Source organism: Vespula pensylvanica, chromosome 3, assembly GCF_014466175.1.
Source record: "Vespula pensylvanica isolate Volc-1 chromosome 3, ASM1446617v1, whole genome shotgun sequence".
NCBI lineage: Eukaryota > Metazoa > Arthropoda > Insecta > Hymenoptera > Vespidae > Vespula > Vespula pensylvanica.
In genome coordinates, this window is record NC_057687.1 from 2,946,704 (window position 1) to 2,970,963 (window position 24,260).

Genomic DNA, 24,260 nt, shown 5'->3' on the forward strand with positions numbered 1-24,260 from the left:
AACTACGTCGAAATTTCATATTTTGTGTTACTTTATTTAGATTTAAATATGTAAGATTTATATAGAATTTATTCTTTACAAGACTGATATATGTATCTAAATATATTTAAAAGTTACATGTTGCACTTTCACATTCATTACTGTCTTTAAAATGACTATAAAATACTTCAGTTTCAAAATTTGGATCCAAAAGAACATTCATACCTTCTATTCCATTTTCAATATATTTTCTGAATACCTTTCTGGAAGTTTCCCACAACGCTTTATTATACTTTAAGATTTTAACGAGTGGTTGTGTCATTGGAAATAACATGGCCAGATTACTAAGAAAAACAAAAACATTTTTCATAAAGATTATAAAGAAAAGTTTTGTAAATATACTTACTTAAAAAGTGGTTCCACTATATCTGTAATGAACTGTACTTGAAGATCTGGTATAAATGCTTTATCTCTATCCATCATTTCTACTGGAGTTTTACCCATACTTTTTTCTAAATCACCTTGAGAAAAAAACTCCTCATAGATTAATTCCTAATGCAAAAAGGAAACAAAGTTTCTAATTTTTTATTTAAGACATATATATCTCATAATTTATAAATATAATAGTTACAGCAACTTTTTTAGTAACTGTCCAATTTTTCGTTTGATCACTGAGGTCACAACAAGTCATTAACATGCCAGAAAGAAGTTTCTGATGTTCAGAATCATGTTTTTTATAGCCAGTTCTAAATATTTCATTTTGTTGCTCTGTATTAAGGAAATGCCTTGATAAATCAGTTGCAAGTATATTGTTTTTAAGGAAAACCAAAGCCTCTTTATATTCCTGACTATTAAAATTTTCAAATATGTTACAACCTTCTGTATTTAAAATACACATAGTTTGTGCAAAGTGATGTCTCTATTAAATAATAATTAAATAATAATATATATCTGTATTTATAAGGAAATATTTTTTTTTATAATATTGATCTACCTCCATAACCGAACCTTCTGAACTGTAAAGACTTGCTAAAACTGATTCAGATGTAGTTTGAAAAGCATTGTTAGTTCCTCTATGATCTATATCATGACATAGACAGGATACTAAAAACACGAAAGCCTGCAAGTATGTCAAATAACCTTCTCTAATGAGGTATAAATTTTTAATTAGTAAATAAGCAAAATGTGCAACAGAAAATGCATGAATCCAATTATGATACGATGCATCTCTATAAGCTTTTTTAACATAGAGTATAAACCTAGATAAAAAATATCACAGGTAAATATATATCTGCATCTTAATTATAAATTAATGTTTTTTACAAATTAAGTACCTGGCTAACGTGTGTATTTTTATTTTAAAATATTCAATGAAATTTAAATCATTAAAGATGTTGATCATATAACAAGGCATGTCCTCATAAGATATATCTCTAGGACTGAAATAAAATTCATTAAAATCAGTGATATTATCTTTAATTTTATAATTAACCAATTCAAAAACAGCTTCTTCTTCAACCTAAAATGTAGTTTTTAATAGATTAAAATTTACTTAAAAAATTATGTATCTACAATTTACAGCTTACCTTCATATGATACATCATGATTTCATTGCTTAATTTATTTCTAGCTTGTGCATCTTGCATTTTTTTATATATTATACTGTGCATAATTGTTATACCACAATAAATACTAACAGCTGTTGCAATTTCTTCATCAAGTTCATCAAAATATAAGCCATCTATTTTATTACAAAGTTGAGCAACGCCTGTAATATTTACCATTTATTTATTAAGTAACTATTAACTGCAGTATTAGAATAACAATAATAACATTAACATTTACCAACAATTCCATTTTCATCATAAATAGGAAAGCAAAGTATATTTTTAGTCTTAAAGCCTGTTACTTCATCAATGCCTCTATAAAATAATGGATGCTTATAGGTATCTTGGATATTTAATAGTTTTCCTGTTGTAGCAACATGACCTGCTATACCTTTATCGACAGATATTCGCATTTCTTTAACAAACTGCAACAAAATATTTTGTGTATTTTGTATACATCATTTAATGGTATACAAATTATAATAAATCACCTTTTTCGTTGATATTCCATCAAATACATATGCTACTAATTCTTGATGATCATCTTCCAAAAGAAATAAAGAACATCGTTCTGCATTAGTAAGTTTTTTAACTTCTGTCATGATTTCATGTAAGAGGTCGGTTAAATCTCCTATTGAATAAAGCCGTTTTAATATAGTTCAAATACATAGATTGAAATAAATATTAAGTAGAAAAAATATAATGTACCTAAATGAGTAATAAGTTTTCTAGAAATAGCAAGTATATTTTGACATTGATATTTTAATCGAGTTTCTTCATAACATTTTAACGAACTTAGAATATATCCAAGGCAATATCTATATACAGTAGTACAATTTACTATTGTTACTACTAGAAAAGTGTACTTATTTTTATTAGTTTTTACTTATATCTAACATTAAAATTACTTCATAATAGATTTTCTCTATAAAAACTATTTTACCTAAAGCATTCCAGAACCACTTTCGTATATTTGTCTATATCAGTACTTTTAGCTTTAGAACTATTTAAGCACACAATTAATGCTGTTAATTGTTTCTGATGATGTTGTACAGGAATAAGAAGAAATGGTGCTTGAACATAATGTTTGTCTAAATAAATGTGTTGTAATAATTCGTTAGGTAATTCTGAAGAACTAGCCATTATTGTTTTCTGGGAATTTATTATTGAATTAAAAATATTTGATATCTAAAAAGAATTGTTAGAATTTATATTTTTAATATCTTCAAGTAATTCTTTATTTTGTAAAATATTATTATTATACCAAATCATGATATATGTCTATGCTATATAAAGTATTATTTATTATATTATATTTATTGTTATGTATATGTTATATGTTGTATGTATTTCTTTATGTCGTTTACTTTTAAATAAAGTAAAATTCTAATTATATTATATTCACTTACAGGTAATCTTAATTCATGATCCAAAACTTTATTACCTATCATATGAATAACTAATTCTTTCCTTTCATATAAAATAGGAGCAAGGAAATATATTTCTATACCAGTTTTTGCTTGTATCTATAAGAAATCTTATTAATTTATATTTCTATTAATAAACCAATAATTGTTTATATGTTATAGAACTATACACACGTATGTATTTAACTTCACTTGTACTTCTGTATAAGATAGATCAGATAATTCCTCTATTAATGAAAGAATTGCATTAGGATCAGTTACTTTCAACTTTAATGAATCCATTTTTTCTTTTGTAGAATTACAGCATGTTTGTTGCTTGCACAATATGATGAATTATATGGCTTTATCACTTCTCTTGTGATCTATTTACAAATCATGAATTAATGAACAAACATTAAATTTTAGATTAAGAAGAAATCATCAATAAAACTAAATAATAAGAATTGTATTCTTGATTACCTTATTTATCAATAACAAATGAATTATGTCACAACTTGAAATTAGCGATTTTAATTTTTAATTAAATCATCAACTTGAAAAACGTTTAAGTATATATTTTCTATCTTCCCTTTATCCGAATAAGTGAGTTCATCTTTCTTTATTGAAAAAGTTATATTACTTTATGATATGATAAACAAAGATTAAATCTAATCAGTTTAAATCTCATTTTTTTCGTTCGCGCTGCTTTAATATTATATTTCGTGTATACATCGTGTAATTATAATATATTGCTACTGATTTAACGTGATTAAATTGTGTAACAAAAATTGTGATTGGTTTGTAGATATTTATCATGGAGTTGCTTTATTAAATTATCTATATTCGTAAAATAAAATTTCTTCTACTGTTATTAGGATTTTTATAAACCTCGTAAAATAAACAAACACGTAACATATATTTATTACGGATATAGATATAGAATCGTACATGCGTTTACATGAGTAATTTTACAAGAAAAACAAAAAACATTAAAATTTTCCAAGTTTCTTCAAAGCGAACGCGCATATGCAACAACGTCCAATCGTAATCAAGATTGCATTTATTAAGGTACATACGTGCACTTGCAGAATTTAACATGGCTAAGCTTGTCTTTTTTTACGTAGATGGCGCTCTAGTTGAAATTTAAATTAAACGGAAAAGACGTTACACAAAACGTGAGAAATGAAAACCGAGTGATCAGCCCGACCGTGCGCGAGATGGGCATCGTCGGTAGCTTTTTACTTTATATAATTTTTAATACTGTTTATCAAGAATTCAGTGTCTTATGTAATTGTATATTAGCGAGATATACTGTGGATATATAATTATTTACTTCTCATATAATTAAATTGTTTAGAATATTAAGGTATGGATGAAATGTTCAAGTTCATTTTCGCGGGCTTAAAACTAATATCTTACCTGTATATTAAAAGTTATCCTAAATTATTAATGCTAAGTCTACTTATAAATTTTAACCTTTTTAATTATATTTTACTAACTTCACAAAGCTTCATTTTGTATAATTCGTGAATTTTAATTCACATTTTATTTAAAAATTCATAAAAGTGATATTTAAACAATATAATTATTTTTATCAGGTTTTAAAAATGAGCACTTATTCAAAGGACAGGATCAAAGCGATGATTGCAAAAGATACAGAAGACCTTTTTAATTGTTGTGAAGAAGTTAAAAAATCTATAAGAGACAGTGTAGATGATGTTTTGGATTATCTCCAAGCTTTAATAGCGCAAATATCTCAATCAACATCTGGACCTCTTATAGCAAAAACTCCAAAGTTAGTGAAAAGGAAAGGAGTTCAACGTATTGAAACAATACCAGAAGATAGTGTATTAGATACTACAGAGATTGTGTTATTATCTTCTGTTAATAAAGATGTAAAATTGAAAAATGAATCAAATTTAGAAGAAACTATAGGTACAAGAACTAAGAGAAAAGCTTCTAAGACTGCAATAGATAATATAATAAAGCAGCAATCTATATCGATAAAAAGTAAATTACGAAGATCTGAAAGCTTGCAACAAAATGATAATACAAATAAGGTTTGTATAAACTATAAATATCCTAATAATTAACATATATAAATAAAATATATTTCTTTTTTTTCCAGATACTTTCTGACAATCGAATTAAAAGGAGTAAATCTTCAAGAAGTTCTGATGAAGATGAAGATAAAAGACCAGCAAAACATACTAAAATAGAAGAACATAAAACAAAAAGTAATAGTCTTAAAGATGTAAACGAAACAAATATTAACATGGAAATGAGTGCTGCTGAGGACAATGCTGTCAAAGTTGAAGAAAATTGTATCTCTACTTTAAAACATCATGAATCAAGTGAAAGAAAAATTTCTAGGGATATCCAAAAAGAAAGTGCAGGAAAGGACGATATTATTGATGAAATACTTTCTGCTCCTGTTACAGACGACATTGATGAGCCATCAATGTATGAAGATGCATTACCAAAGCATCCTCCAATTATGAATTCAACAATGAAAGTTAGTTCTACTCTATTAGATAAAATGATGAATGTGACAGTAGTTTTAGAACCTTTGTCAAGACAAATAATATTAAATGAAACAGTAACGATAAAGAAAAGTTCCTTAAATTCAATCAGTAATGAACTTAATAATAAACAGCATATAGAGGAAAATAATATTATCAGAAATGACAAGAATAAATTAAGTTCATGTTATTCATCTGAAATAAAAATAACATCTAAAAATCAAGCAGACAGGGTCCAACAATTTAAAGATGCTATGGCAAATAAAGAATTTGATGAATTAATTACGGATGATGAATCTTCACCAGAAATAAATAAAGTACGAGAAAAAGTACAAAATCTTAAAGTAGATGTAAATTCAAAAAAGCAAAAGAAAATAATACAATCTCCTTCAACAAGTGATGATGAAGTTCTTAATACACCTGTGAGACCTGTTATGAAAGAAAATGCTGCTTTAAAGGAAATAAGAAGTACATATAAATCAAATGCTTTATTTAGTCCTTATGCCAAGGAATCTGTTAAAAAACGGGTAGAAGCATTTGAACAGGTTTGTATGAGCAGTCCCAAATTAAATGACATAGATGCGCCGGTGCGAATAACTAGAACGAAAACACGTGCAATGGCTGCTGCAGAAGCTGATAAAACTGTTGCACAAAAATTAGCTCGTAAGTCCCTTGCAAGAGCAAAAAGAATTTCTCTGGCAAAACAAGTAAAAGATGAAGAATTTAAGGAAGTAAGTCATTTTATTTTTTTGGATAATTATATGTTTTTTTTTTAAACCAAATACTAATACAATTTACTTTTTAAGAACAAATTGAACATAGTAACAAATATGGGAACAAATAAATTATTGCAGAATGAAAAAATCAATCCAAAGCAGCGGCAAAAAGTAACTCCTCTTAGCAAACCTAGAATACAATTACCAATGTCTGTGAATCGTATTCCAAAAACCCCAGTTAACAATCAATTGCTTCCAAACGTAAATTGAAAAATAAATTACATTCCTTATGATACATTTGTCAAAAATGGAGATAAATTATTTAAGAATTATATTATATATTTTATTTTTAGTGTAAAGCTTTAACTGCTTCACGTGCAAACATTGTAACATCAGTAGAATCATTAATTCCCATACCAAGAACAGCTAGCAAACAAAATTCAATAGATAAAATAGAAGAGAAAAAACGGAAACAGATAAATGATGAAAATGCAAGGAGGAAAAGAGATGAAGCCTTGAGACTTCAGACAGAAGAAAAAAGAAGGTAAAATCTTATTACTATTATATAACACTTATTAATTTTATAAATAAATTATTTCTCTAACTTATATTTTTGATTTATAGGAAGAGACAAGAGAAAGAATTAAAAAATAAATTAGCACGAGAAGCCAAAGAGAAGCAAGAATTAGAAAAACGTCAGAGAGCAGAACGAGAGAAGGAAGAGAAAGCGAGATTAGCGCAACATTTACAAGAAAAACAACGTGAAGAAATGGAAAGAAAACGGCTTGCACAATTACAAAGAGCTCAGGTTATTTTTTTAAATATTCTTTTGATCTATATAAAAATAAATATACAATAACAATAATAAATAAGTTTTGTAATTTTGTCCCTAAAGGAGAAAGAGGAAAAGAGAAAGCAAGAAGAACAACTGCGATTACAACGATTACTTGAACAAGAAGAGGCAGAACGTTTACTTGCAGAGCAAAGACGTAGAGAACAAGAAGCTGAAAAACGACGAGAAGCTGAAGCAAGAGCACAACAACAAGCTGCTATAGAAGCAATGCGGTTAAAAGCACAAATGCTTACAGGACAAGCAAAAGTAAATTGTTTTTACTATATGCTATTCATGGTATTAATCGCATAATTTTTTAAGAAAATAGGAAATCTTATCTTGTTTTTTAGAATAAACAAATGGCTGCTAATAAAAATCAGGGGCCAGTAAATTACATTCTTGACAGTGAACCTGATGACGATGACTCAGATGATGAATCCAAGCCAAAACATGTAATTCCATATTGGGCACAACGTACGTATCTATTCTTTGCATATATATATATATATATATATATATATATATATATATATAAAACACACATTAATCGTATATTTCAACTGATAATATATTATGCATATTAATAATGTATTATAACATTAATTTATTTTAGCACATATAAGAAAAGCACAACTAGCAATGCAGCGATATATACCAGATATAGCAGTTTATAAGTTCTTTGATACTCGAAAATGTACTCCAGATTTAACAGAATTATTTATTGGTATTGATAGAAATAGATTGAAACGTACATCAAGTGCAATTTGGAAAACACCACCACGTTATTCAATGATGGAAACTGAATAGTCTCCTTTCAATGAAACTGATATTTAATCACAGCTCTATTAATATTATTACATATATTAAGCATAACATGTTTAATACTATTAAACTGTTTAAGAATTTTTTGTGCTTTGTAACATATAAGTTCAAGGATTTATGAATTATCTGATGTACACATACACATAATGTGTTCCCATCGACGTACGTATGTTGTAATTTTTATTAAATTTTCGTAATAATAATGTACCCAGTACTTCTATGTTCTTTACAAAGTGTTGTTAATATTCCTTTATATGAAATTTTTTTATTGTTTTATATGAAATACTCGTATAAAGTACTGGTAGAATGTAAGAATTATATTTTTTCTTTTTTTTTTAGATAAATGAATTTATTATATAAATTTAGTTTTTCATGTATCATATTTTCATTTATCCATAATATTATTTGACATGAGTAGAAATAATGACAATGATGATATCGTTTTACAAAAATTCCTTTTTTTGACCATGTACGATTAAGGATAACTTAGATTCAATGTGTTTTAAAGTATGTGTTATTAGGTGTGTGTAGATGGGTATCTATCAATATTATAAAAATGTTATCAAAGTTAGATAATGTCCCTTGAAACTCAATTTATAACTTACATGTGTTAAAGAATTATCCAAAACTGTTGGCTCAATATAACGTTTTGTTTCGTCAGATACTTTGTAATAATTTCCAAGAATTGGACTTTGTAATTGTTCTCCATACAATATATGTCTACTCTGTTCTGGAATTACCTTCAAATAATCAATTTCATCGATATCTTTAGTCTCTACTGAGCCTAGACCTCCTTGAAGAACCTGTTTATTATTACACATTAATATTAATTATACATATAAATGAATTTTTGTATAATTATTTACTTACTTTCATAGTAGTGAAACTAGCAGATCTTTTAATATCCATGGGATATCTAAAATGTTGAAAATATTTAGATGCAGCTATATGAGGTAAAATTGGCATCCATTCTCTAAATGTTCCCAGAGTTGATATATAACGACCTCCCAAAGTCCATAAACGTACTGTATGATCTGCACTTCCACTTAGATATAATAATATAATTATAAACATTAAATTATAACATGATATAAATATATAATGATCAAATAACATGATACCTAATAATAATACGTGCATCAGGAATTATCTGAAGACACGTAACTGCCTTTGTATGACCACGAAGGGATGATAATAAAAGTGGTAATGATTGGTCTTGTACAGCCCGCTTAGCACGACCATTTATTATATCTTTCCAAAGAAATGGAAATTCTAATCTTAAAAGTGGCATACATACTTTAGGAGGATTAGGTATTGTATAATTTGCAAGATACCAAACTTTTATATATCCAAGACAATGGCCTATAAGTATTTTATTATTTTGAATAAATATGATTTTTAATATATAATCAAGTATTTTACCTGTTATCAAGAAATTATTTTCAGGATCAGTAGCTAAAGAAATAGCAGAATCTCTTCTCGCATGAATAACTGAGAAACCTGTTAAGAATCCTCCAGCAGGATGATGACTCCAAACTTGTACAATTCCAGATTCAAGTGAAACTAATAATGTACCAATATTAGGATTCATTGGTCTTGAGTTTAAATATATAATGGCACAGATAGTTACTAATCGAGTTCTATTTATTGCTGATTGTTGATGAGAACAAATATCAATGTATTTGCTATAAGAAAAAAATTAATTTAAAAAATTTTACATATGAAATATTTTTGTTTTTGTTAAAATTATCTTTTATAATTACTTAAATTGATCATAGTCCTCTTTATTTAAAATTTGTTGTTCCAATTTAGCTTCTTTTATTTTTGACAAAGATTCTTTCATATTTTCTTTAAGATTATTTTTATGTTTAATAGCATATCTAAGTATATTTGATTGTTTAGATATATATTTATTTTAGCTATGAATGTAGTTATCTTTATAATGAATGTACTTACCTTCCAGTTGCATTACTCACTTGATATCTTCTGTATGGTTGACCTGTTTCAAGTTGCCACAAAATTATTTCTCCATTATATGAAGCAGTGGCTAAAACTTGTGGATATTGTACAGCTGAAAAAAGTACATCATCTGTATGTATTAACTCCCAGCTTTTTTTATATGTGTGAAGTTCAGAGATAGTAAATTCTGTAACACGTTGATTCCATCCTGTACATAAAACACGATTCTCCACCCAAGTTAAACTAGTTATTTCACTATAAGTAATAATTATGCACAATTTTATAAAGAATAAAAATAACACAATAGATACACTTTGACGATTTGATATCAAAATGATTCTACCATTGATCCTCTATTGCCATATTTCGTAAGCATGTTCCTGTATTAAAATTCCATATTTTTAATGATCCATTTCTAGCACCTGTTACCAATAATTGTTCAGAGTTATCGAAAGTAGCAGCAGTAATTTCAATGTTAACATATTGTCCATATAGTAAAATACTATGAGCATTAGTCACTAAATATAAACGACGACCAAGCCAAGGATCCCATACTATAATACATGAATCTAATCCTGTAGAAACAATCTAAATTTAACAGTAGTAATATAATTTATAAAGATTATGAAACTTTGCAATATTAAAAATATATAAAAATCACCTACCAGTTTATACAAATGATTATAAAGTACAGAACTAACAGGCTTTGTATGAGAAATTCCATCTGATATTTCTTTATTGATTACTTGTTCACAAACAACAATGGCAATTATCGTACTACCAATGATCATTTTATGTGTTAATTTATTATAAATTACGGATACTCTTACGTTTTCACTTAGTTCACTTTGTAGACCATTGTATGTCTAAAAATAGTAATAATAATACTGATAAAACTAATATGTGAAGATTTTAGATTTTATAGCCAAAAAATAATATAGGACCTGTATACAAGTATAAGTAGGAACATCCCAAACTTTTATGCATTTATCTTTTGATAAAGAATATATACGCTGGCCTGCCTTTTGTAATATTATAGCACAAATAGTTGCTTTGTGTCCTTGAAAAATATTGCTTGCTTTTGTTGGTACAAAAGGATTCCAAACTCGAATTATACAATCAGGGCCACCTGTTACAAGTATTTGACTTTCTGGAAAAATAATCTGCTATAATGTCACAAATATAATTATAATATATAGATATCAAATCACCTTCACAAAAATTAAAACAAGTTATTCCCCTTGTAACAATAAACTTATATTGTATTCTCATCCTTGTAGGATCACTAAATAATAATGAACATTCTGAACATTTGCTGCTAGACATGAAAGCTTTAAGACTTCCATAATAAGCCACTTGATTTACCCAATTTGTATGTACATGCTTAATTTCTGTAACTTTTAGATTAGGCAGCTCATCCTGTAATGTAGTATTTTAAAACAAATATCAAAGCAATTATTAAATGATTAATTAGCTATTTTATACTCTGATAACTGCTTCGTAGCGCATGAATATTGTATTGTATTCAGATTGTTGTTTAAAAGGTCCTTTTTCTATGGAAGAAAAAGTCATGATTATAATAGATCCATTTGTATCTCCCAAAATAATGTAAGAATTTTCCTTTATGTTTGAACTGAAGTAATATGACATACATACGACAACATAATTCAAACTTGATATCTAAGAATATTTTACAGTTTCATATAATGTGAAGAAATTTTGCGCAACTGCTAATTCAGTACAAACCATCACACGCAATTCAAATTTCTTTGCTACAACATCATAAAATCTTAAATCACGTTCAGTAGAGCTTGTACATATTATTTGAACATCTGGCATTAATATCATATCAGTTATTGCGGTTTGTTGCACCTTCAAAAATGCTATAAATATATAAGAACTATGAGTGTAAAAGAATATAAAATAATTTATATAAAAATACTAACGATTTGTAGATTGTACACTGCGTTCGTATTTAAAATCTAATGACCAATAATTAATAACTCCATCTCTACTAACAGTCAAATAACAGCCTCTTTGGAAACTGCTGCTTCGATCCTATCAACATAATATTTTTTATCATGAAATATTTATTACTTATTTATATATATTAATTTTTATATTATTTTAATATGTAATATACACGCACTGAAAGTAATTCAGGATAGAAAGCAATTTTACAAATCGGACTACGATGATGTGTTTTTAATATTTTAGGAGAGCCTGTAAGTGGAAGTTCTAACATTTGATGTTGTAAGGATATATCCGTCTTTTGAAATTCCATAATTAAATAAGAAATAAATTCATTCCATGTTACATATCCATCTTTGTTTAAATTTATCTAAAAATAAGTATATTATATACCATTTTTCGAATAATATAAAATAGTTTCTTACCTTTTGAAATAAGGTACTAAAATCTTTGGAAGACAATTTTATATTTAAAATAGATATGAAAGCATGTTCTAACTGAGATATATTCATTTTTTGGTTTTTTGTTGCCTACAAATGTTATTGTAATATAAAAATGTTATTGTAATATAAAAATTATCTTTCATTTAAATATAATATCTGGACTACCTACTAAAAATTTATTATATAAATGCATTAAAGATTCTTTTGTACATTGTTCTCCAATACTTTGTGTACTAAAAAACTTTTCGAATTCATTTTTTATTCTATAAAAAATAGAAACTTAATAAAATAGAAATTTAGATAAATTGAAAGTGATTAATTTTTATAAATTTATGTATTAACCTGATATCATCATAATTTATATATGCCATTATTTTTATATATCTTCTAAAATATATTTTTACTTCTATTGTACGTCTTACAATAATTTATTATTTTAAAGATATTATTATATAAACTTCATAAAATTTTAATTAAAAAGCAACCATGCAAGTTCTTTGCCATAAACATTGTTATAAAAACTTGGAAGTTTATAATGATATGTAACTAAATTCGGGTTAAATAAATATTTCTAAAGAATATATTTAAAAAACTATAGAAATAGTAATGTCATGTAAGATTACAAAAAATGTCAAAGTAGGTCATAAAGAAAATAATCAATAAGTATACAACTGTAGCAGGTATAGACAGTGCAGGTTGATAATATAACAGGTATGAAAAAGAGATTGAAAGTATAACTACAATAACTATATGATTTAAATATATTTGATATTTTTAAATTTGTTATTAGTATCATGGATTTATTCATTGCTTTAAGTTTATTTAATAGACAAAAATATGAAGCTTGTGTAACTAAATGTACAGAATTATTGAAAAAAAATCCATTAGATCAGGTATGAATGTATCATGTATCCTACGTTACGTTAATATAATATTTATAAGTTTCTTTTTATGTCATAATTTGATGTATATTTATTTACTTTTAGGCAATATGGGTTTTAAAAATGCGTGCTTTAACATTACAAGTTTATGTCGATGACATAGAAAGTGAAGAAGAAGGAATTGCAGAAGGTTTATTAGATAATTATACAATGACTACAATGCCTAGACCAGGTACATCTTTAAAAAATCCTGGAACTGCTCGAAGTGAACATGGAATTCGTCCTAAAACTCAGTCAGGTATAATATACTGAAAACAAATAAGAAAAAGCAACAATATGTACAGTAATAAAAATATAATTTTTTTTTAAAGGTAGACCTGTTACTGGAGTTGTAAGACCTGCTACACAATCAGCAATATCACAAACAATGGAACAAGCATTGAGAATGCCAAGAACAGCAGCTACAGCGAGACCTATTACTGCTATTTCTGGACGAAATGTCAGGTTTGTTATTGATACATAGATATTTCTTATCTTGTTAAAATATTAATATATATTTAAAAACGATAATATCATAAAAATTAACATTTCCTTTACAAGGAGAAACAGTTATACTATTTCGCTTTATATATCTTATATATCTAGACTTGGAACTGCGTCTATGTTAACAGAACCTGATGGCCCTTTTATACAATTATCACGTTTAAATATAGCCAAATATGCAAATCAACCTAGCATTGCAAAACCTTTGTTTGAGTACATTTATTACCATGAGCACGATGCTAGATATGTAAGTATTGATACAGTATTTATGGCACAAACCATATTTTCAATTTGTAGAATTAACTTTTATAAATTGTATAAAATTAAAATGTAGATTTTTTTAGGCTCTTGATTTAGCAGTACAAGCAACACAAGCTTGTCAATATAAGGATTGGTGGTGGAAGGTACAATTAGGAAAATGTTATTATACTTTAGGTTTAGTGAGAGATGCAGAACAACAATTTAGATCAGCCTTACGTGATTGTAAAGCTATTGAAACAATTATAAGATTGATTAGAGTATATATCAGATTGGACCAACCATTGGCTGCTTTAGATACATGTAAAAGTGGTCTAGAATATTTTCCAAATGATGTATGTAATATAATATTGTAATTTACTTTAAAACATATTTTAGAAACATTTAATTGTTAGATAATATACTTCAGGTTACTATACTTGTTGAAATGGGACGAATTTTTGAAGGCTTAAATAATATGTCAATGTCAATGAAATATTATAAATTGATTGCTCAAGAAGATGCTTCTCATACAGAAGCAATCGCAAGTATTGGAATGCATCATTTTTATAACGATCAACCAGAACTTGCTTTACGCTTTTATAGGTAATTAAGAATTAATTATAATTTTCTTTTTACATTTTAAAGATGGATTACAAAAAATATAGTAAAAATGTATTTTTTTTTTTTTTTGCAGAAGATTACTACAAATGGGTGTTTATAATCCTGAATTATTTAATAATCTTGGATTGTGTTGCTTTTATGCACAACAATATGATCATACAATATCATGCTTTGAAAGGGCATTGAGCCTTGCCAATGATGAAAATAAAGCTGATATTTGGTACAATATTTCTCATATTGCAATTGTAAGATAATCAATAAAATTTGAATTATATAATGATTTGGTATACAATTTTATTAATTTATATCTGTTTAGAGCTTAGGTGATTTAGAGATGGCGGAAGAATGTTTAAAACTTGCTATTACAATTGACAATAGACATGCATTGGCATATAATAATCTTGGTGTAATACAAATGAGAAATGGTAATGTTACAACAGCAAGAACTTATTTCCATGCAGCAGCCACTATTGCAAATTACATACATGAGCCACATTTTAACAGTGCATATTTAGCATATAAGGTATTTAAACAATACTTACATATAAACATAATACATTGTAAACAATATTATCATTTTATTGTTTACAGTTAGGAGATTTTCAAACAAGCTATATTGCAATACAAAAATCATTAAATGTATATCCAGGACACTGTGATAGTATTAATCTTCTTAAAAAATTGGAGCAATATTTTTGTTATATTTAAGGTAACTTATATTTTATTCCACTAGAATTTTATAACACAAAAAAATGTATATTTATAAATGTTAAATGAGCAAGAATGTGAAAAAGATGAAAGCTTCATATTTTTTAAATTTACTTATTAAATGTGTTATAAAAATAAAATTATGATATATCTTAAGATATTAAATAAAAATTGCATATAACTTTTATGGTAATAGTAACAAATATTTATTTACAAAATAGTAACCATGATTTTATATCATTAATTATTCACTTTGTACATTTAATTGTAATGGAATTTGTATAAATGTATAATAAGTAATAATAAACTTAATGTCTTTGTTGAATTACTAATTATATTAATAGCTTGGAAAGATTATTAGATAGATTATTATAAATATTTTTTTCTATAAATATAATGTAATTGATATACAAAACGACGGTTCTGCAACTAATACTTCATAGTACATACATGCTTTGTTATAGACAAAAAGCAGATAATATAAATTGTAAATTTGAAATGATCAAGCATCTCTTACACATTATTTTGGATTACAATCACATGTCTAGTAATACTAAGATGAATTAGTCACATGTACAGCCTTCTATTTAAAATATTATTAATTACTATATTTGATTTTATGTCGTATGTGATATTACTAACCATGAAATAACAAAGTAAAATAGAAAAATAGGATAAACAGCTAAAGGTTTCCTCCCAACAGGCTGACTATCTCCAAGGAATGCCATAGATGCTAAAGTATAAAAATAAATGATAAAACTTTTAAATTATAGAGATATAATTCTAAAATTTTTTTATACTGACCATATGTAGCCCATATAAACCCAATCATAGTAATAATAAATCTGAGTATGAATAAGAAAGTACTTTGTTCTACCATTAATATAATTCTGCATAGAATTAATGCAATGGCAGTTGGCAATAAACAATATCCTAAGACACAGACACTTTGGAAAAATGATCTAAAACGTAAAAAATTTAAGTAATGAATCTATTTGTATGAGCGATATGAAAGTAAAACATATTAAACAAATTAAATCACAATTATACTTACATGTTACCACCTAAAAGTTTAGAATTCAATGTGACAACCATGGATCCAATCCATACTATAACAAATACCTCTGCAAATTCAGGTCCACCATCATTAGAATTATCAGTTGTATCAGATGATCCTTGTAATATCCTATTTGTGAATAATATCCTTTTGTTAAAAGTTTCAAATAAATAATATATGTAAACTAATAAATCTTACATTGCCATAAATGTACATAACACTAACGGTCCCCAAAGGTCCCCTAAAAATAAATAATACGGTTAAAAGAAAAATTATGATTTCATTAAATAGATGATATACATACATTCTTTCAGTAAACTTTTCTTCTCCCTAGGATATAAAACGTGATAGAATTTCTTGCCTACAGCTCTAACATCTCTAAGCTATATCATAAAAAATAATACGGAAAAGATCAATTACAAAAAATAATACAAAGAATTCACTGCAATCAGGAAGATATATGAATTATTAATGATAACTTACAATTGTATCCCTTATCGGTTCGTCTAATGTATTAAATTCTGGTTCACCTAGATTTGATTTTTGTTTGGGTCCTACTGTCATCTCTCCTTCAACATTTTGAGGGTCCACATTATATGTTGCATCATCGTACATCTATTAAATATTTAATGAGTTATGAAAATATTATTTAGAGTGAATAGTTCGTACTTAATATTATAAAAATAATAGATTGAATATATAATTATTTCTAAGAGGATATATTTCGCATTCATATTTAATAAATAAATGGTATCTGTCAAACTAAATAGAAAATTAGAATATCAATACTCACATCTAGTTTTGTTTCATCCATCGTCGCCATATTTTTTATCGTTACGTGTACAAATAATAGAGTTAACAATTTTATAGAACCAAAGAAGAATTTCACATGACCATAAGTCAAATTATAATGATTGTTGTTTACACTCTTATTCTTACACTTTAATACGTGTACATATTACACGCATACTATCCTTTATGCGCAAGTTCGTTCAACAATCACTTTACACATAAAAGTAACGATATTTATATTTGTTTTACTAACCATATAGAATCTTTAAATATTAATTTATTAATACTGATTTATCATAAAAGTGCTTTAGAATATGAAAAACCGCATATTATAAATGTGATTAAAATAATATAAAATTATCATCAATCGTAATACGATAATAACGCTTGAGAAAAAGATGTCTCTAGCTTAGAAAACTCTTATAGACTGATTAGCTCATGTTATGATGTGCATTACTAGATGGCGACAGTATCAAAATATATAAAATTACTTTTGAATGTTACTGGTGTGTTTATGTTTTTTGTTTTCTATGTAAATATTTCAGGCAATTGAAATTATTTCATTTGCTATTTTATCAGTGAATTTTTGAAAAAGCTTTATTTTTTCTTTATTTTCTCAAAAATTGCATAAAAATAAAACTTTCTAGAAACTTCAAAAAAGTTAATTCTCGCTTAAATTCTCATCTTTAAAATAAGATTTTGTTCATCAAAATCGTTCAAGAATTACGCTTTGATTTGCTGCTGATGATAGTAAGTGCGAAACAATTTTTGTGAAAAAAAGTTTCGTATAATGGCATCTGTGAAACTTTGTGATAAAATAATAGCTTCTATCCTTACTATCCTTACTAATTTTCATATATATTTGATTAGTATGTTCTTTTCGTAGACGATTACTTTCTTGTTCATTGCATAAACCATTGCTCAAATTCTCTGATCTATTTAAAATGTAAGGAAATGTGCTTTGTTATGCTTGCATAAAGTTACGGTTCGTTAAATATCAAAGTCAGTCGAATGTTCTTTTATTGAATATTTATAATATATAATATTTTTTATAATAATATTTATTTCATTGAATCCTTCATTACTATCAACTATAGATCTTTACATTTTTATTTCAACTTAATCTATTTTTTGTTTAGCTAAAGCTTTTAATATTTAAGGATTCTTAAACTTATATAAATAGTATTATAATATCAAGAAAAGAGAAAAAAATAATTTTCAATAGACATGGAAATTCTTATAAAATTAAATTTTTTTTCTTGATTATTTGTATTTAATTGTATTTAATGTATTTAATTGTATTAATTGTATTTAATAAAAGATATTACTAATATAAATTATATTTATTCCAATTGTTTAATAATATAAAAGAAGTAAAACTATATGAACCATCACCAACAAATAAATAAATATATCTATGGGACACAATATCAGCTAATTTACTTCTAATACTTAATCTAATATAATAGACTATCTCATAATTAATAATTAATAATTAAATGCTAAACCTTTAAACTGATATTTGATCTGTTCTTTACTTCAAGATTTTATCTTTGCTTCATAAACATTTCAGAAACATTCTTTTTTAATCATAAAATATTATTACTGTTTTATTATTCCCCAAAAAATTCAACTGACATACTTTTATAAGAATAAAAAAATGTAGTAGATGAATATGTATCGAACTATAGTTTTTACTTACAGTTTTTCAGCATTTATAATTATAATTCATTGTAGCTATAATTTTAATTTGACATAATTAACTTTATTTTTGTTAAGAATTATCACTAGTTGTCGAATAATTTAATAATTTAACTAACACTTTTTATCTTCTAACTAATTCTAACCTTATAAAAAAATAAATCATATATGTATGCTCAAATGTTAATAATAATAATAATAATAACAACAACAACAATAATAATAATTTAGTAATAAATAGTATTGTTATATAAAGATCGGAACTGTGATTTAGCACAAATGTATAAATCGTATTTGAAACTAGCTAAAGATCTGAAGTAGCAGTAATTGCTATATGTCATTGTTATTCTGATGCTCTATATTAATGCCCTCTATAAAATGAAATTAAACAGCTGATCAAACAGTAAACATGATTTTATGTAGAAAATATTTTTTTTGATAAGAGAGTTTTTTTAATAAACGATTTCCTTTTGTAGAATAATTTGTAATAGTAGTGCTAGTTTATGATAATGTGACGTACAGTCAGACTCGAATGACACAAAGAACAATTATATATACTTTTTTTAGATATGTAATTACGTAGTACAGTAATTATCAGATATAATGATTATCACAAAGTCATGCGAATCACACATATCTCAACATTGCTATAAATAGTCCATTATATTTTTATAGTGTAATTTTTAAAAGAAGTGTAATTAAGTTAAAAAATAATAAAAAAAGTTACCAAATTATAAGAAACATGGCAATAGTTACAGGATGGAAGTGTTATGTATCAGTACAACCACCAATAATGATGTTAATATTTGCCATGTCAATGTCAGGTAATTAAGAATAAGTTTTTTGTTTTTTTGTTTAGATATTATCTTTGTTTATCTTTGTGCTTAGGTACTATCTTAACAGATTTAACGGTGTATCGTACATGTACAGTTGTATTAAATATTAATAAAACAGAATGTTTGATAATAAATCAAAATGGAAGTAGTAATGAAGCTCATAGAATAGATACTTTGGTACAGTCACAAGTAAGTCTAATCTCTATGTCTAAATCGCTCGTTGAGAATCTTTTACCTGCTTTTTTGTCCTTTTTTGTGGGACCATGGAGTGACAAATACGGAAGAAAACCTCTTTTGTTAGCAGGATATACTGGTAAAGGAATAAATGAAAATAATACTTGATATAATAATTTGTTTGATATATAAATATAACAATGTTTTTATATTATAGGCTATTCGTTAACATTTTGTCTTCTCTCATTGATGACTATTTGGGATATCAATCCTTGGTATTTTTTAATAGCCTATATGCCTTCTGCATGCTTTGGAGGATTATGTATAATTTTATTAGCTTCATTTTCTTACATTTCTGATATTAGTCTTGAAAAAGATAGAACATGGCATTTAGCTTACTTAGAGATATTAATTTCATTGGGACTTATAGCAGGTATTTTTACTGGTCCTTTTATTTTTAAACTATATGGATATCCAATTGCACTTAGTGTGGCAGCTATGTCTATAGTGTTCGCAAATATATATGTATTATTCTTCGTATCTGAAACAATACAATGTACTTCACCAGTAAGTAATAAAAATAACATAGTTCCATGTTATTATAAAATTAAAAATATTATCATAAGACATAATAAATTGTATGTTTTAGATAATGTGGAGTTCTTTGTTTGATGTAAGTCTTGTAAAAGATCTTATTAGTACTTGTATTAAGAAAAGAGATGGTTTTGATCGTTGTGTTGTTTGGTGCTGTATAATGTATCTTATTTTATATATTGTAACAATGGATGGTGATATGTCAATTTCATACTTATTTAGCAATGCAAGATTTGGTTGGGATGTAAGTCAGTATTCTAACTATATGGGTGCTAATGTTGCATTAGGTATAATAGGAACTTTAATTGGAGTCAAAATTATTGGCTCTCTAGGAGGTATTAAATAAAAAAAATTTTATGGTTTAATAGTTTAGTATAAAGATTTTATGTTTAAAACATATTCATGAATTATAGGTTGTTCAGAAACTGTTCTAGTTATGTTGGCTTCTATTTCATCTTTAAGTGGTGCTTTTATGAAAGCTTTTGCATGGCAAGCTTGGCATATGTATTTATCTATATTTATATCAATGTTTGGAGGTATTTCTGGGCCAGCAATTCGTTCAATTTTATCTAAATCAGTCCCATCTTCTGATGCAGGTAATATAAAATATATAGTTATATTTTAATTTATGTATTTTTAATTAATGGAATTTATGAAATATTTAAATAGGTAAAGTTTTTTCGTTAATTACATCGATTGAAACAACTATGCCATTTGCTGCGGCTTCCTTATATACAACAGTTTATTCTCATTATTTGCCTCCAATATATCCTTCTCCTGTATGGTTAATATCATGTGTTCTTTTTATTATAATGATAATAATATTAATATGCATACAAATACGCATTACAAAAATGGATACATTACAATATAGAATGCTCTCACAGGAGAGTGAATAAGATTCAATTTTTAAGTCATCTTTAGTTAAAAAGTATTTGAGATGTATTTTTTATGTATTTCTGTATGTAAAATACGGAGAATTTTTTATATAAAATGCAAATTAACAATGTTTATATTTTTAAGTGTTCTTATAAGTTTATAAAATCATATAACTAAAAGATTTTATATATTTATATATATATATTTTTTTTTAATAGTTCTAACAAAATATGATTTATAGATTGAGATATATTTTCAAAAGTTTATTTAATAATCTTCAAAGAACAATTAAAATTTGGTAATTTTATTTTTTGTAAAAGAAATTGTTAAAATATTGCACTGTGATATTAAAAAATATTTATGAATATATGATAATGATTTAACAATCTGTGATGCTCAATATCTTTTTATTATAATTGTAACATTTAGTATATATTAATATAAAATAAGTGATTTATATTGGAAATAACAAGTATAGTAAGTGTGTAATATATTATAAAAAAGTTTTCATTATATAATAATGTTTTTTATTTATTTGTTTATTATCTGTATATTTACTTTTCTTTCTGCTTTGATATTTTGATATATGTAAATCGATTGTTATTTATTCCAGTTTATCAAAATAATCTACATGATCACCAGATTTATATTTATGATTTTTCAATACTTCTATAAGACGAGTAATTGTTTGCTCTGTTGTTAAAATAGTTGTATTTTTAATAAATTCATTATTAGACATTTCTTTAAGAAAAGTTTGCAACATATCAGTATCAACAGGACCAGGTGAGTAATTCAATACATCTACTTCAGGATTTTCTAAGGCAAATACCTGCATAAAGAATTGTTTTCTTAGAAAAAAAAAGTATTAAAAATGCAATTTTAGCATAACATACATAAATATACTGATACCTTAAAAAACATCTCTTTTGCTGCTTTTACAGTACAATAATATCCAGCTGATTCACGTGGTTGTATACCAAGTAAAGAGGTGATATTGATAATTAGTTTTTTAGTATTGGTTTGTTCATCAAATATCTCCATCAATAACCCATTTAGTACAATAGGTATAAACATATTAAGATCATAATACTTTCTCCATATGTTAATATCTGTCATATCATTGGTCCATTTTGAAATATCACCAGATGTTCCAACATTATGCACAATAATAACTCTATCAAATTCCTTTGGATTAGTTTCTTTCAAAGATGATAGTATAACTTCTAAAAGTACATAGAAATATATGAAATGTCATTCATTCTTTAAAAATTATGGTTTGTATTGCCAATATTCTCACTTTTTAGATCATCTTTTGTAGCCACTCCCAAATCAATACTAGTATAATCAATTATTAAATTTGAAGGTAATTGTGCAGCTGTTTCTTTTAAAGCACTTAAGTTGGTTGCTAACAAAAGTACATGTGATCCCCTTTGCAGTAATGGTCCAAATGATATTGCAATTTGTTTACCGATCCCTCGACTGGCACCAGTAATAAGTAAGAAAGCTTTACCTGATAATGCTGGAATAGACATTTTTCTTTAAAGCAGATATATATATTTATTTACTTTTATCGTCTAACTCTTGTTCTTCAACAGTCTCTGTAACTACTTGAAGTACGTCAGCTTTTAGAAGATGAACCAGTTCACTTGCTGTCAATGCCTAAAATATCAATATAATTATTATTTTATTTTTATTGCTATGAAACATTAATAAATAGTAAATATTTTATACAACATATAAGGTTGATATATAAGACATTAACTTAGTGAATTATTTTCATTATTTTCATTATTTTCAATAAGATCACAAAATGTTGTATAAAAAAGTTATATGGTAAGAAGAGAGATATAACATAATTTAAGATACTTTTTTATGCGCTATCATACTTTGATAACAAAAATATATCATTTCATTTGAAAGAGTAAAAATAATCTTACTATTACCCTTATATCTTTACATAGAAAAAAACAAATCTTATTCTCTTTATATTGCACAATATATTTCCTTGTATATAAAATTTTATAATAATATTGAAAATAATAGAAATAATTCAGATAGATAAAGTTAATACCTTGCCATATGTATCTATGCAACTCACCTGTAAGTGAGGAACTATATGACGTATTAAAGGATTTGAAGCTAACACAGCTTCTTCTTCTGATTTAAAAGTATATTCTGAAGTTATGAAACGTGCGATAGACTCCTCTTTTGCTATTGATAAAGAACTTACAAGATCTTTTTTTGTGGTATTTTTTTGAAGTGTCTTCAACCTTGAATCTATTATAGAAGTATATTATGTTATATAAATGAAAACTTGTATAATAAAAACGATTAAACTTATAAATAATTAATGATAATATAAAAAAATATAATAAAAAAGAAATTAATGATCATAAATATTCACAATTAAAAGAACTTTATGGAAACATATGGTTTTTTAATGCAAATTTTAATTGTTATATAATTACTTACACAATTTTTGTAAATATTGTTCCGAATCAGATAATTTTTCGTGTTCATATACGGATTTTTCTACGAAGGAATCCTCAAACTGATTATCACCTCCAGTATCTTTCAAGGCCTCTGCATCTGTTCTACACCATGGATCGTTGATGTCTGTCTTCATATTTACTTCACAATTTTCCTCCAGATAAATCTCTATTTCTCTTTTTTTTTATTTATTTTTATCATGTATTTAATCAGGATTTCTTCCTTTACTCTTGAATCCAACCTATTGGCAGAACAGCTCCAAGATGTCCTCCTACTCTCACATTATCACCAATCATGTAGAGGAGTATTCGATACGTTTTTTTTTTTATGATAATTTCGATACAATTTAATCTAATTTAACTTGATTACATTAAATTTTTGTATTCATTTGATATTTTTGCAAAAATTTTGCTTCGGATTTAAGTAATTAAATTGTAATAGATCTAAAATTCTTCATTTAATGCAATAAAAAATATAAATAATGTAT

General features: G+C 25.9%; 7 protein-coding genes across 13 annotated transcripts; 3 read left to right on the forward strand and 4 right to left on the reverse strand.

Annotated features, from left to right (window-relative positions):
• Positions 1–13: 13 nt before the first annotated feature.
• Positions 14–3,964, reverse strand: LOC122627644 (cGMP-dependent 3',5'-cyclic phosphodiesterase-like). 3 transcript variants are annotated; one of them, XM_043808933.1, is made up of 13 exons: positions 3,473–3,964; positions 3,188–3,375; positions 2,996–3,112; positions 2,530–2,774; positions 2,295–2,404; positions 2,078–2,217; positions 1,825–2,011; positions 1,566–1,747; positions 1,314–1,498; positions 974–1,238; positions 611–898; positions 386–531; positions 14–323 (listed from the first exon to the last, which is right to left on the reverse strand). In XM_043808933.1, exons 2-13 carry the CDS (start codon positions 3,293–3,295, stop codon positions 107–109), a joined length of 2,190 nt encoding a protein of 729 aa, XP_043664868.1. In that variant the 5' UTR covers positions 3,296–3,375; positions 3,473–3,964; the 3' UTR covers positions 14–106. The 3 variants fall into 3 exon arrangements, with proteins under 3 accessions (XP_043664868.1, XP_043664869.1, XP_043664870.1); XM_043808934.1 differs by lacking the exon at positions 3,473–3,964 and having other exon boundaries at positions 3,188–3,466; XM_043808935.1 differs by lacking the exons at positions 2,996–3,112; positions 3,188–3,375 and having other exon boundaries at positions 3,473–3,962.
• Positions 3,965–4,127: 163 nt separating this feature from the next.
• Positions 4,128–8,087, forward strand: LOC122627643 (inner centromere protein B-like). Of its 2 annotated transcripts, none has more exons than XM_043808931.1 (9): positions 4,128–4,358; positions 4,591–5,052; positions 5,121–6,245; positions 6,321–6,491; positions 6,584–6,774; positions 6,855–7,038; positions 7,126–7,329; positions 7,413–7,536; positions 7,676–8,087. In XM_043808931.1, exons 2-9 carry the CDS (start codon positions 4,600–4,602, stop codon positions 7,867–7,869), a joined length of 2,646 nt encoding a protein of 881 aa, XP_043664866.1. In that variant the 5' UTR covers positions 4,128–4,358; positions 4,591–4,599; the 3' UTR covers positions 7,870–8,087. The 2 variants fall into 2 exon arrangements, with proteins under 2 accessions (XP_043664866.1, XP_043664867.1); XM_043808932.1 differs by having other exon boundaries at positions 6,369–6,491.
• Positions 8,088–8,235: 148 nt separating this feature from the next.
• LOC122627642 (WD repeat-containing protein on Y chromosome) lies at positions 8,236–12,512 on the reverse strand. 2 transcript variants are annotated; one of them, XM_043808929.1, is made up of 15 exons: positions 12,427–12,512; positions 12,240–12,344; positions 11,993–12,184; positions 11,790–11,901; positions 11,590–11,726; positions 11,055–11,262; positions 10,788–10,993; positions 10,509–10,709; positions 10,187–10,431; positions 9,841–10,098; positions 9,307–9,569; positions 9,006–9,246; positions 8,755–8,929; positions 8,490–8,687; positions 8,236–8,423 (listed from the first exon to the last, which is right to left on the reverse strand). In XM_043808929.1, exons 1-15 carry the CDS (start codon positions 12,448–12,450, stop codon positions 8,328–8,330), a joined length of 2,661 nt encoding a protein of 886 aa, XP_043664864.1. In that variant the 5' UTR covers positions 12,451–12,512; the 3' UTR covers positions 8,236–8,327. The 2 variants fall into 2 exon arrangements, with proteins under 2 accessions (XP_043664864.1, XP_043664865.1); XM_043808930.1 differs by lacking the exons at positions 11,993–12,184; positions 12,240–12,344; positions 12,427–12,512 and having other exon boundaries at positions 11,329–11,976.
• Positions 12,513–12,867: 355 nt separating this feature from the next.
• Positions 12,868–15,329, forward strand: LOC122627784 (tetratricopeptide repeat protein 8). 2 transcript variants are annotated; one of them, XM_043809281.1, is made up of 10 exons: positions 12,868–12,968; positions 13,048–13,150; positions 13,244–13,436; positions 13,510–13,642; positions 13,784–13,928; positions 14,026–14,274; positions 14,349–14,524; positions 14,616–14,787; positions 14,859–15,065; positions 15,134–15,329. In XM_043809281.1, exons 2-10 carry the CDS (start codon positions 13,052–13,054, stop codon positions 15,248–15,250), a joined length of 1,491 nt encoding a protein of 496 aa, XP_043665216.1. In that variant the 5' UTR covers positions 12,868–12,968; positions 13,048–13,051; the 3' UTR covers positions 15,251–15,329. The 2 variants fall into 2 exon arrangements, with proteins under 2 accessions (XP_043665216.1, XP_043665215.1); XM_043809280.1 differs by having other exon boundaries at positions 12,961–13,150.
• Positions 15,330–15,843: 514 nt separating this feature from the next.
• LOC122627776 (protein YIPF6) lies at positions 15,844–17,595 on the reverse strand. The gene is made up of 7 exons (XM_043809269.1): positions 17,101–17,595; positions 16,791–16,922; positions 16,612–16,690; positions 16,506–16,548; positions 16,305–16,436; positions 16,055–16,212; positions 15,844–15,983 (listed from the first exon to the last, which is right to left on the reverse strand). Exons 1-7 carry the CDS (start codon positions 17,128–17,130, stop codon positions 15,868–15,870), a joined length of 690 nt encoding a protein of 229 aa, XP_043665204.1. The 5' UTR covers positions 17,131–17,595; the 3' UTR covers positions 15,844–15,867.
• A 1,523-nt stretch (positions 17,596–19,118) lies between these two features.
• LOC122627748 (proton-coupled folate transporter-like) lies at positions 19,119–21,439 on the forward strand. Its single transcript, XM_043809195.1, has 6 exons — positions 19,119–19,624; positions 19,689–19,949; positions 20,028–20,377; positions 20,460–20,739; positions 20,818–21,000; positions 21,074–21,439. Exons 1-6 carry the CDS (start codon positions 19,543–19,545, stop codon positions 21,301–21,303), a joined length of 1,386 nt encoding a protein of 461 aa, XP_043665130.1. The 5' UTR covers positions 19,119–19,542; the 3' UTR covers positions 21,304–21,439.
• A 232-nt stretch (positions 21,440–21,671) lies between these two features.
• LOC122627591 (sepiapterin reductase) lies at positions 21,672–24,060 on the reverse strand. Of its 2 annotated transcripts, XM_043808823.1 has the most exons (4): positions 23,382–23,520; positions 22,581–22,942; positions 22,193–22,506; positions 21,672–22,112 (listed from the first exon to the last, which is right to left on the reverse strand). In XM_043808823.1, exons 2-4 carry the CDS (start codon positions 22,813–22,815, stop codon positions 21,888–21,890), a joined length of 774 nt encoding a protein of 257 aa, XP_043664758.1. In that variant the 5' UTR covers positions 22,816–22,942; positions 23,382–23,520; the 3' UTR covers positions 21,672–21,887. The 2 variants fall into 2 exon arrangements, with proteins under 2 accessions (XP_043664758.1, XP_043664759.1); XM_043808824.1 differs by lacking the exons at positions 21,672–22,112; positions 22,193–22,506 and adding an exon at positions 23,756–24,060 and having other exon boundaries at positions 22,697–22,942; positions 23,382–23,560.
• Between the last annotated feature and the right edge of the window lie 200 nt (positions 24,061–24,260).